The sequence below is a fragment of the Cervus canadensis genome, chromosome 17 (genome assembly GCF_019320065.1).
Source record: "Cervus canadensis isolate Bull #8, Minnesota chromosome 17, ASM1932006v1, whole genome shotgun sequence".
In the NCBI taxonomy this organism is placed as follows: domain Eukaryota; kingdom Metazoa; phylum Chordata; class Mammalia; order Artiodactyla; family Cervidae; genus Cervus; species Cervus canadensis.
The window spans coordinates 4,610,815-4,623,120 of record NC_057402.1 but is presented as its reverse complement, the minus strand read 5'-3'; the positions used below and the strand labels follow the sequence as shown (position 1 = coordinate 4,623,120).

Sequence of the window (12,306 nt, the reverse complement as noted above, 5' to 3'; positions counted from 1 at the left end):
AAATTGTAGAAAATTCTTAAAGAGATGGGAATACCAGACCACCTTACCTGTCTCCTGAGAAACCTGCATGCAGGTTAAGAAACAACAGTTGGAACCGGATATGGAACAATGGACTGGTTCTAAATTGGGAAAGGAATACGTCAAGGCTGTATATTGTTACCCTACTTATTTAACTTATATGCAGACTACATCATGCGAAATGCTGGGCTGGATGAAGCACAAGCTGGAATCCAGACTGACAGGAGAAATACCAACAACCTCAGATATGCAAATGATACTCTAATGGCAGAAAGTGAAGAGGAACTAAAGAGCCTCATGATGAAGGTTAAAGAGAGTAAAAAAGCTGGCATAAAACTCAACATTGAAAAAACTAAGATCATGGCATCCGGTCCCATCACTTCATGGCAAATAGATGGGGAAACAATGGAAACAGTGAGAGACTATTTTCTTGGGCTCCGAAATCACTGCAGATGGTAACTGCAGCCATGAAATTAAAAGATGTTTGCTCCTTGGAAGAAAAGCTATGACAAACCTAGACAGCATATTAAAAAGCAGAGACATCACTTTGCAAACAAAGGTCTGTATAGTCAAACCTATGGTTTTTCCAGCAGTCATGTATGTGAGAGTTGGACCATAAAGAAGGCTGAGAGCTGAAGAATTGATGCTTCTGAACTGTGGTACTGAGGAAGATTCTTGAGAGTCCCTTGGATAGCAAGGAGATCAAACAAGTCAATCCTAAAGGAAATTAGTTTTGAATATTCATTGGGAGGACTGATGTTGAAGTTGAAGCTCCAATACTTTGGAAATCTGATGTGAAGAGCTGACTCATTGGAAAAGACCCTGATGCTGGAAAAGACTGAAGGCAGGAGAAGGGGACGACAGAGGATAAGATGGTTGGATGGCATCACCGATTCGATGCACATGAGTTTTAACAGATGCCGGGAGATGGTGAAGGACACAGAAGCCTGGCATGCTGCAGTCCTGGGATCGCAAAGAGTCAAACACGACTGAGCAACTGAACAGCAACAATTATGTGGGTGTTCCTGGACCATGTGTGAGTAGACTGGTGTTTGAATAAAAGAAGACAATGTGTCAGGAAGGAAAGAAGGAGAGAAGAGACAAAGAGAATGCTAGCTGAGGGGAAGAAGATGACTCTGGGAGAGAGGAGGCTTACCCCGCAAGCAAGCAGAAAGGCCTCGCCCTTCAGAGCCCAGCCTCTCCTCCTCACCACACAGCCCTGTGCCCTGCTAGATCTGGAAGAAACCAGAACAGCCCTGCTCTAGGATGTAGGGCTCAGAGTGGATCAAGAAAAACGCGAAACTGCGGACTTCTGGACTCTTGTTTTTAAAATCAAGTGTGTTTTGATTCTCGCCGCCCCCCATCAACCTGGAAATAAAGATAAATGTCTAAAAAGAAAGAGGAGAAGGACACAAGCCTGTTGCTTCCCTGGGGCTGTCCTGGGTCCACTCCCACGGGGAGGGCGTGGCCTCGGGCTGAGTATCAGGGGTGGGGCTTTAGAAGGCAGGCAGGGCCTAGGCCTCTTTCACACCTCACACCCCCTTGTCACTGGCCTCTTTTCTCTGATTTTACCCATTTGCTTTTTTGGCCAGTGTATATGTCTTCTTGTCTCTTAAATTTAATCTTAGGTTTGATCTTTTACATTAAGAAGAGTGACAGCTAACAAGTTCAAGGCGCTCACACTGGAATTATTTTGAAAGCCACTGCTGGGGTCTGAGGCCACTCTGTCCAGTAGAGCTTCCTGCCAAGTGGGAACTGCCCCCTGTGTGCTGTCCAGCAGGGGAGCCGTGGCCAGATGTGGCTGCTGAGCACGTGGAAAGCAGCTGCTGTGACCAAGGAACTGAACTTCTGAATCTGATTTATTTTCTGTTAATTTAAACTTAGCCACGAGTGTCCAACAGCTAACTCTTGGACAGCGCAGGTCTAGCATCTTAGCAGTCCAGATACACTGACACTCCCACTGGGCAAAACCAGCTTTAGGTCAGAACTGGTTGGTGCCCCTTAGGTGGTGCTAGTGGTAAAAGAGCCCGCCTGCCAATGCGGGAGGTGTAATAGATACAGGTTCGATCCCTGGGCTGGGAAGATGCCCTGGAGAAGGAAATGGCAACACACTCCAGTATTTTCTTGCCTGGAGAATCTCATGGACAGAGGAGCCTGGTGGGCTACAGTCCATGGGGTCGCAAAAGAGTCGGACACGACTGAAGAGACTTAGCATGCACACACAATGCCCCTTTAGAGCCTTGCTCAAGCTTATCTTTAAAAAGCACATATAGGCTTCTCTGGTGGTCCAGTGGCTAAAACTCTGCACTCCCAGAGCAGGGGGGCATGGGTCTGGTCCCTGATCAGGGACCTAGATCCCACATGATGCAGGGAAGCTCTCACACGTGGCAACTAAAGCTGCTGGAATCAAATAAACAAATATTTAAAAAAAAAAACAAAAAAACCAAACCACTTATGATAAACTCTTCTCAGACGGTAAAGAATCTGCCTGCAATGCAGGAAATCTGAGTTCGATCCTTGGGTTGGGAAGACCCCCCCCAGAGAAGGAAATGGCAACCCACTCCAGTATTCTTGCCTGGAGAATCCCATGGATGGAGAAGCTTGGCAGGCTACTGTCCAAGGGGTTGCAAAGAGTCAGACATGATTGAGTGACCAACACTTCCATCATGACAGAGAAAAACGTGAAGTCCTCTAACTGAGAGCTTTTCTTCCTCCCCTCTTAGAGCATTTACTTCTAGGCCGGCTCTCTCCCGCCCCCAGGTGGAGAAAACGAAGATGACACCGTGCCCAGGGTTTGGGAAGCAGCACATCTCAGCAGCGGCTGTTCTGGAAGCTGACCTACAAGCAGGGCCTGGGGAGACTTGGCTCAACACCACCGGCTGACAGGAAGACGCCAGGCTGTTACCAGAACGCTGGGCCAAGCCAGACAGCATAGTGTCCCGACCTGGGCAGGTGCCCAGGACTTAAGGAAACACCGGAGACGTTTTGAGAGTGGCCATCTTTCAGAGGAATGTTCCCCGTGACTTAGGAAAAGAGCCCCGTGATTCACGCTGCTGCAGACTGATTCACCCGGCGCCCCACGCCGGGGGGAGACCTCGCCACCGCCGCGGGCAGGGCTCCAGGCCCTCGCTGGGAAATGGCAGACCCAGGGGCTCCCACCAACGGGGATGCTTCACGTTATCTCATACAAATCACTTCAAGGACTCTTTCAGGCTTACTTGTCAGGCAGTGGGGCTTTTACTGAAGAGGAGAGGGGTGCTCACTGACCTCTGCTGGCTTTACCTGCGAGGCACTCCCCACGTCCACCGCCGCACCCCACACCCCGCGTGTGCTCGGGGGCTCCTGGGCCTGCTTTAAACCCGCTGCTTTCCTCACCCATGGCTGCAGGGAGCTCTTTACAAGAACATGCCCCACCTCGACCCATCCGTTCAGCAGCTGCTATGGGCGAACGATGGGGGCCACGTTACCCCCGAGTCTACTCAATGTCCGAGAGCAACAGGTGTGACCCTTCACGAATAACAGGAAACACGCTTCACTGGTGAGGACGAGGTCCTCCTTCTTGTCTTCCCCAGTGGCTGCACAGGACAAGACACACTCAGAGTTTTGTCTCTCTTTCTGTACATGTACACACACAACTTATACAATATGTATGTTCTACTGAGAAATATTCCCAAAATAAATTTAAAATAAGAACGATAAAGCACCCAAGATTTGTGGACACGAAGGGCCAACTCTAAGTTACGCTGGGATTTCTGACTGTGCAAAATGGCTGACACCCCAATCCCCATGTTATCCAAGGGCCAACTAAATCTTTTACAAAAATCTTTAGAAACATCAGAAAAAAGACCTAAGACGATAATCTTCAGATTTGTGTGTGTGCGTGCTGAGGTGCTTCCGTCGTGTCCGACTCTTTGCAACCCCATGGATTGTAGCATGACAGCTTATCTGTCCACGGAATTCTCCAGGCAGGAAAACCGGGGTGGGCTGCCCTGCCCTCCTCCAGGGGATCTTCCCGACCCAGGGTTTGAAGTCGCAGCTCCTGTGTTGCAGGAGGATTCTGTACTGCTGAGCCACCGGGAAGGCCCAATCTTCTGCTCTAGTATAATGCTATTTATTTGAAACAAATTATACTGAATGAAAATTCTGCATTAAAATTCCCTTAGAGGATCAAGGAGGCGATAAATAAATAAACCTCTTAACAAGAGAGATTTTTTCCTTTCAAATTTACAGAATCAGAAAGAAAATAGCCAACTGATTGATTGGAAGCTCTCCTTCCTTCCTGGACACTTTCAAAATCTACCAAGTACTTTTGACTCCAGGTCCTAATACGTCTGGCAAGTGCAAAGAAGAATCCAGTTAAAGCACTGTCCTTATGGTCTCAGTCTAGTTGGGGAGGTAAATCTCAGGTAAATTAAAGTTGCCCGAGGCACTATACGTGGTAAATAATCGGCAGAGCAAACAACTGCTATGCAAATTGAAAAGATGGGGAAAAAACATGTTCCAGGATGGTGAGAAAAAGTTCCCTCTAAATTTCAGAACAAATGAACCTGAGTTGGAGACACAAAGATGAAAGCGGGAAAAAGATGAGAGCAGCAGTCTAAACAACAGGTCTCCGAGTGGGCTCCCCGAGGCCCCGGGAGGGGGTCTCCTCTTTTTACGGTAACGTTGAGACATGCTGTGCCTTTATAACCATCATCTTGCTGATTTCTCACAGGCTACCAGACACGTGATATCAAAACAGACAGGATGCAGGCGCAGACTCAGGAGACCAGCTATCTTCAGTTAAGCCAGATATTACAGGGATTTGCAGAAACACAGAACAATGCCATTTTTCCTACTGAACTCTTGTAAATAGTCATTCCTCATGAAAAATATGCTATTTATGTCAACTCATCACAGGTGAGGTATAGGTATTAAATAAATTAATGCATAACAAAAAATTTTCTCTTTTAGTCTCTGATATGAAATGTGTAGCTCTAGCCCACCTCAGTCAGAGCTCTCTGGGACCCCCACAAATTCTGAAGGGTGTGAAGGGGTGCGGGTGCCTCTGTGTCTGAGCACAGCTCTTCCCATGAGTGTGCCAAGCACGACTCACAAGCAGGCGTGCGTGATTTGTGCAGAGAGCCTTCTAGAGCAGTGGCTGCGACACAGGGCCCCTGTGCCCTCCAGGAGACACTGGGCCACGTCGAGAGGCATTTTCGGTCGTCACTGCTGGAGATGGGGAGCTGCCGGTGCCTAGTGGGGCTGCCCAAGGATCCCGGGGGGGCTCCTGAGCGCACAGCACCACAGGGGTGCACCTGGCCCCCCATGGCTGCGGTGCTGAGGGTGGGCTGCCCTCTCAGGAGCAGTGGGTCTCCGGTGGGAGGCACTCCGGGTCCGCCAAGTGTCCAGCTTGTAGCACAGGACAGGAGCGGGCGCTAGAGAGGTGACAGCTCTGGGAGTCTTACTCCCTGAGGACAGTGAGCTCCTGGCACCTCCAGACCCCACGTCCTTTCGATCCGACCGTCCTCTCTGCAGAGCCGCCATCCTCCTGGACACCTGGGCCCTAAGCAATGAAGATGCGGAATTCCCATTCCCAACAAAATAACTTGTAGAGAGTCTCTTGGACAGCAAGGAGATCAAACCAGTCAATCCTAAAGGAAATCAACCCTGAATATTCATTGGAAGGACTGATGCTAAAGCTGAAGTTCCAGTACTCGGCCACATGATGCCAAGACCCCACTCACTGGAAAAAACCCTGATGCTTGAAAGAACTGAAGGCAAAAGGAGACGGGGACAACAGAGGATGAGATGGTTGGATGGCATTACCGACTCAACAGACAAGAGTTTGAGCAAACTTCAGGGCATAGTGAAAGACAGGGAAACCTGGCATGCTACAGTCCATGGAGTCACAAAGAACTGGACATGACTTAGCAACTGAACAACTAACAACAAAATAATTACATAAGAATTTTTTAAAAGTTGTTTTTTTCTCATGCCACCCAGTGGCATGAGAGATCTTAGTTCCTTGACCAGGGACTCCCCTGCAGTGGAAGCGCAGAGTCCTAACCACTGGACCGCCAGGGAAGTCCCATCAAAACAGATTTTAAAGTACTCCTCCTTGGAGCCCTCTCCGAGTGTCCCTGGAGGCCAGTTTGGGGTGGTATTGGAAAAAACCAGGAAGATGATGACGGGAGAAGGGGCACGGGAGGCCCCCGGTGAGCCTGAGTCCAGAATTCAGCCTCCACGCAGAGGCTTTGGTGTTCTGGGGATGGGAGTTGGGGACTCTCCTCTTGGGATGGGAGGACTACGGCTGTCCCCCCGAAAACACGCTCAGCAGCAAAACTTCCCCGTCCTTTTTGAGCACTTTCAGGAGCACTTCCCCGTCCTCCTCCAACCTTATGCAGCTCAGAAAGCCCGCTACAGACTCACGCAACTAGAGAGTCAAAAAACTTTTCATGGACAGGCATCTTTCACAAAAACATTATTCCTGTTAACATGTAACAGGCATTATTGTCACTATTAGGCGAATTAATAAGCATCTCTAAAATTTCAGTTTACATTTCTAAAACAGGACTCTGCCACCGATGCCGACGGGACCCCAGCAAGTCTGGCTCCCTGTCTCGGGAACCTTGGTGGGAGGGGGTGGGGAACATAAAGGGACCAAGGGACAGGTCTGGAAGGGGCCAGAATAAGCTCCCAGGTGGGGAGAGAGGGTTGTTCAGCTTTCCTTTCAGCAACAGATATTATGTAAGAGTTGCTGTAGAGACTTTCAAACAAAACTGAGCTGAAACAGGATAAGGAAGACACAGGACTGGAGAACAACACTCCAACGACCTTTAATGTGCTTACAACCAATCACTTTACAAAAAGCATCGATGCTTTTTAAAACGTAACTTTGGACACAGTACACAAACTGAAATAACGATAGCAAAACACACAGTCGCGTGGTCTGATCCTCTGCAATGCACTCTGGGAATCTCCAAGCGGTTTACCAGGATTCTAAATGCTCAGCCAATGAGCCCAGCTGTGTGTCTACAGACTTGATGCTGCGCTGAGGACAGCTACTCAAAGATGGGTTCGCTCTGTCCGTCGCCACAGGTGTACAAGGTCAAGGTCCCCATGAACTCATCTGTGTCCTCACTCCTTAAAAGCGTGCTTGAAAGAAACCAGCAGGAAGTAACAGGCGGAAACTGATTCCCAGGACACTTATGGAAAAGCAAGTCAAACATTAACCATTCTGTTTGAAAGGGGAAAAAAAAATCTACTTGGAAAAAAAAAAATCAAAGATGTACCAAATATATGTTGGTCAAGGAGTAGAAATTTCTACTAAAAGACAGAAGTTGAACAGCAGCAGTTACGACTTTTAATGCTATTTTGCTGCCCTGAGAGATATATCCTGGCCATATATCTTGCGGGGAAAACTTTCAAGAGGGGTCATGCCTGATCTATCCCATGCAGTTAGAAATGGCCAAATGTGAAACTCAGCAAGTCATTTTAGAGATGAGGAGACAGGGCCACGGAAGTCAGGTGCCGCTGTGGACGGCACCCAGGAGTCAGCATTCGTGCTCACGAGCCCCGGCTGAGGCACTGCTCCCAGCCATGCTTGTGCTGCCTGCAGGACTTCATCTTCTTGCTAAAGACTCATGCCTTTAAATGGCCCCCATTCTAACCACAAAGTGGGCTGCGACGCTAGCCACCAGCTCCTTTGTTTTCCTTGAGGCCAGATTGTCACCAGCCAGGACTTTGTATAAAGACCGTCCCCCACACTTGAAGTGGCTGGTATGCTGTGTCAGCCGCAGGCCAAGTTCTTTCACGAGTTCTTGGTTGGGATGACTTGTCTGCCCTAGACGAGCACCCGCTCTGTACCCCTCGGGTTGTGAGGTCCAGGATGTGCTAACTGTCCTAACGGAGGTGTGTCTGCAGGGTAACCTGAGCCAATGCCGACCGTGAAGGTGACGTGACACCTCAAAGGTTCGAAAAGCAGCGTGGGAAACTGTAAGTAAGTGTTAGTCATGCCTGACTCTTTTCGACCCCATGGACTGCAGCCCACCAGGCTTCTCTGTCCATGAGATTTTCCAGGCAAGGATACTGGAGTGGGTAGCCATTTCCTTCTCCAGGGGATCTTCCCAACCCAGGGATCGAACCCAGGTCTCCTGCACTGCAGACAGATTCTTTACCGACTGAGCTACAAGGGAAGCCCGTGGGAAACTATAAACCCATGTGAACCGTTCACGTTTAAACATTCCAGCTCAAAGTAACATCGGCAGACAGGAGAGGAAGAGAGTGTGCGATGGTTTCATTCACCCGTGTGAGTCAATCGCACTGGCTAAGGGGGCGGGACTAGAAGTGAAGGATGGACAGGAAGACACAGGGGAGAGAGACAACAGCGGGAAAGCAACGGCCAACTCAGAGTCCAGAGGAGCGGAAGAGTCTTGGCTTGCGCTCCTGCAAAATATACAGTGACCTGCCAAGTGTCAGGCTTAATATGCCATGTTTCCTCTGGGATCCTGAGGAGGAAGCAGTGAAGGGCCCAACATTTCAGTACTTTTCAGTGGTAATTTCAAGCTCTGTAGCTCCAGCTCTTAGACAGTAGCGCTACAAAAAATACAAAAAGATAAGTTGGGCATCACACTCAAGACACTGCAGGCCACACCTCAAGACTCTTAAGCCACTGACAGTCTAAGAACTCAATCCACCTTAAACAGGCACTTGACTTAGGAGTGGTTTTGGGATTGCTGAGTTTCTGAGAAGTTGTATTTTTTTTTTTTCCCCAGATTCAGACTTAACATCTTCCGTCCTTACAGTCAGGTTCCTTTCATTCAAACGGGAATAAATGAACCATACTCACTGATCTGTGTGTGTGTGTAACATAACAGAGACAGGTATGTGAGCAAGAAAGGTTTGGGGCAGCACTAGGAAGACTAAGCAGTTTTCATGAAAGATCAACAAGCCCAAAAAGGGAAAAGAAAAGGCATATACCTTCGCACAGCAGCTAAATTTCATTTAAATCAATTTAGTCAAAAGAGTGACATGGAAGTAAGCCAAGTCAAATGCCAGAATGCCACAGTGAAACGCGACTGTCTGCTATAAAGGAAGGACAGGGGAAGACGGGCACAAAGATACTGGCATTTAAGGAACCTTTTGGATTTCTGTTTTTTGCTTTGGGGAGGGCCACAGATTTCCCGGAGTAAACCACCTCCTGAAGAGGAGGGGCACTTAGAATGTACCAAATGATAAGGAAAAGATAACCTGGGGCTAAATATATTAAAAAAAAAAAAAAAAAAGGCTAGTGCAGGTAATGGCCTGTTAACTTATTTCCCAGACAGAACTGAACTCTATTCTAATTTGGCTTATAGGAAAGGGTCTGACATTTGTAAATTACTGTGATTGGTGATAAGACTAGGGACCTAAACAGTCCAGCTCTGGAGAACTATGACACCAAATTAAGCAGCTTCTCTGCTACCAAGGATTCAAAACAACCCATTAGCTCTGCCTGGGTCCGTGCAGCTCCCAGACCCTCAGCCCAAGGTACTCTAGCTCAAACGGTCACAAGGAAGAAAAGGTAAAGCCAAGCGCTGGCTCTGTAGACGCCCTCAAAGCACACTCCCACCAAGTAGACACAGTCCCCACAGAGCACTCTGGCTGCTTTCTCAATAAGCCCAAAGGCAAGAAGCAAAAGAAGTCAGAATTGGCCAATACAAAGAAAAACAATGTGAAAGATGACGGACGATTGCACAAAAACAGCAATACCAGAAAACCCAAACTATACCAACACTGTTAGGGACAGAGGCTAATGGGACAGGACACTTACAGCAAAGTCTGCACCCTGGAAAGCAAGGGTGACGGGAGGAGGGGAGGACGAGCTGCTGAGACAGACCTGCCTGCGAGCATGCTCAGTCGCTTCAGTTGTAGCCGGCTCTTTGCGACCCCATGGACTGTAGCCCACCAGCTCTTCTGGCCATGGGATTTTCCCCACAAGAATACTGGAGTCGGTTGCCATTTCCTCCTCTAGGGGATCCTCCCAGCCCAGGGATCAATCCTGCGTCTCCTGCATTGCAGGCAGATTCTTAACCACTGAGCCACCAGGGAAGCTGAGACGGACCTGGCCCCTTGCAAAGGAAGAGGGAGGATGGGAAAACTGAAAGGAACTTGAACCCAGTCTGGAAGAGTCCCTGATGCCAGGCTCCACAGCAGGGCTGCTAGATTTCAGGTGGTGGTGGTGGCAGGGGTGGGGTGGTGAACTTAAATATACCAGCTGCACCAGTACACAACTTGTCTGCAAACATTCTTATTTCCCTAAAGACAAATAATACAAAGCCAAATAACTAAAATGGAGGACTATGAGCGACAGGAGAAAAAGATCTCACATAGGGAAACATTTCAGAAGAGCCTAGATTTTCTCACCCTCAGTTTTCCTACCCTAAAAAGGTGTTTATGAAAAAAATGGAAACAATACTTAAGAATAGTTACCTCTGAGTCTATTATGTCTTGTCCTTCTTTTGAACTTTTTCCACTTTTCCCTGGTTTGGGTGATTCCTGAGAAACATCAAGCAGAATCAATTAGGCTTCTCAATTTTTAGACTGCGACACATCAGATAAACCAAAATGCAGTTTCACAAGTATTTAGACAGTTTAACTATGGCTTTTGATAGCTTTCATCAATACCGTCACGACTTACTTCCTTTATATGGTTGAGTTAAGAGACCCAGGATTGTGATGTGACACCCACCGGCCCACCCAAAATTCAGATTCTCCCTGTTTTCTTCGTCTGCATTATCTGGCGCTCAAAACTTGAAGCAGAAACAGGTAAACGCACGTTTGTACCATGCTCTCGGCATCTTGAAAGATGCACATTACAACCCATTTTTCCCCTTCCCACACTCAACTCTGGGAGCGAGGATGTCTGGGGTGATTCTGAAAAGCGACAGAGATCCACCTGAAGCAAAATCATACCCTCCCCACCCATATGCAAACGCAGCACAGTCACAGCCGTCTCCGCCGCCGCCACCCAGGATAATAATAGTATTTGAGAGCCCCAGAGCGTCCCTCTGGAGGGTAAACCGTTCTCCCCAAGCATTAAGCCCGGTCCATTCGCTGCCCTCCTCCCCGGCCGGGGGGATCATGCTGAGACGCCTCCACCCCGGCCTCGGAAGCCCCTGTCCAGGAGCCTGCGAGGATGGGTCAACCACCTCCGCGGCCCCACCTGCCCTCTCGCGCCCATCGCGCGCGCCGCCCCCCAACCCCGGCCGCGCCCCCCACGCCCCCGGCCGGTCCCGGCCTGGGCTCCGCGGCCCCGGGTGGACCCGCTGCCCCCCGCCCCCACCCCGCACCCGCGCGATCCCGGAGCCCCGCCGGGCCCCACTCCCGGGCCGTTCCCCGCTGCCCCCCGCGCCCGCCCCGTCCGGCGGCTCCGGGGCCCGACTCACTTTCTCCTTCTTGTTTTTATTCGGCATGGCTGGTGCGGACCGCCACCGCCTCCCCCGCCGCCTGCCCCCGCCCCGGCCGTCGCGCCTCCCCCTCACGGCCGCCGCCGCCGCCGCCGCCGCTGCCGCCGCCCGGGGACTGAGTCGTTCGCTTGCTCGCGGTTCCCCTTTTCCAGGTTCCCAGAGGCTGCGGCAGCCGCGGCGGCGGCAGCGGCGGCGGCGGCGGCGGCGGAGGCAGCGGCGGCTTCTCTCCGCCCCTCCCCCGGCCCGCCCCGCCCCTGCCCTGCCCCGCCCCGCCCCGCCCCGCCCCGCGGCTCCGCCCCCGCCCCGCGGCCCCGCCCCCAGCCGGGGGCCCCGCCCGCCCCGGTCCGGCTCCGGCCCCGCCCCCAGTGCACGGCCCCGCCCCGCCGCCCTCCCGGCAACCCGCCATTGGCCGAAGCGCCTCACGTGCCCTAACGTTCTTGGTTCTCCCCGCTCCTTCGCGCGGCCTCGATCTCCCTCCTCGCGCTCCGGCTCGGGTCCGTCTCACGCAGGGCAGCGGCGGCGGCTGGGGAGGGAGCGTGGGGCTTCGGCTGAGGCGACAGACCGGAGACTGCTGTGGAGGTTCGGGACAGATAGAGCAGGGGGCACATTTGAAACGGATGGCAATAACTTGTGAGGCCAGAGGGACGCGAACGGCGACTTCGGCCCCTGGCCGCCGCGGCGCTGGGTAGCTGCTGAGGCGGCCCGGCAGCCACGCGAGAAGCGGTTTCGCGGGTTCCCGCTAGGCCCCGCCTCCTGGAGGCCGCCCCGCCTCCTGCGTTGGCTCCGCCCCCAGGAGGGTCCGCCCGCCTCCTTCTGTGTTGGCCACGCCCCAAGGGTCCGCCCCGCCTCTGATGGCCCC

General features: G+C 51.3%; 1 protein-coding gene across 5 annotated transcripts in view; it reads right to left on the bottom strand.

Annotated features, from left to right (window-relative positions):
- Positions 1-11,611, bottom strand: part of PPP2R5C (protein phosphatase 2 regulatory subunit B'gamma) — a 137,239-nt gene extending 125,628 nt beyond the window's left edge. Inside the window, exons 1-2 of one of the 5 annotated variants that reach the window (XM_043489260.1) lie at positions 11,427-11,611; positions 10,471-10,536 (exon numbers count right to left, since the gene is read on the bottom strand). In XM_043489260.1, the coding sequence (XP_043345195.1) occupies positions 10,471-10,536; positions 11,427-11,453 (93 nt within the window). In that variant the 5' untranslated portion in view covers positions 11,454-11,611. The remainder of the gene's footprint in view (positions 1-10,470; positions 10,537-11,426) is intronic. The other 4 variants (XM_043489262.1, XM_043489261.1, XM_043489263.1 and 1 more) reach the window with 4 other exon arrangements.
- Between the last annotated feature and the right edge of the window lie 695 nt (positions 11,612-12,306).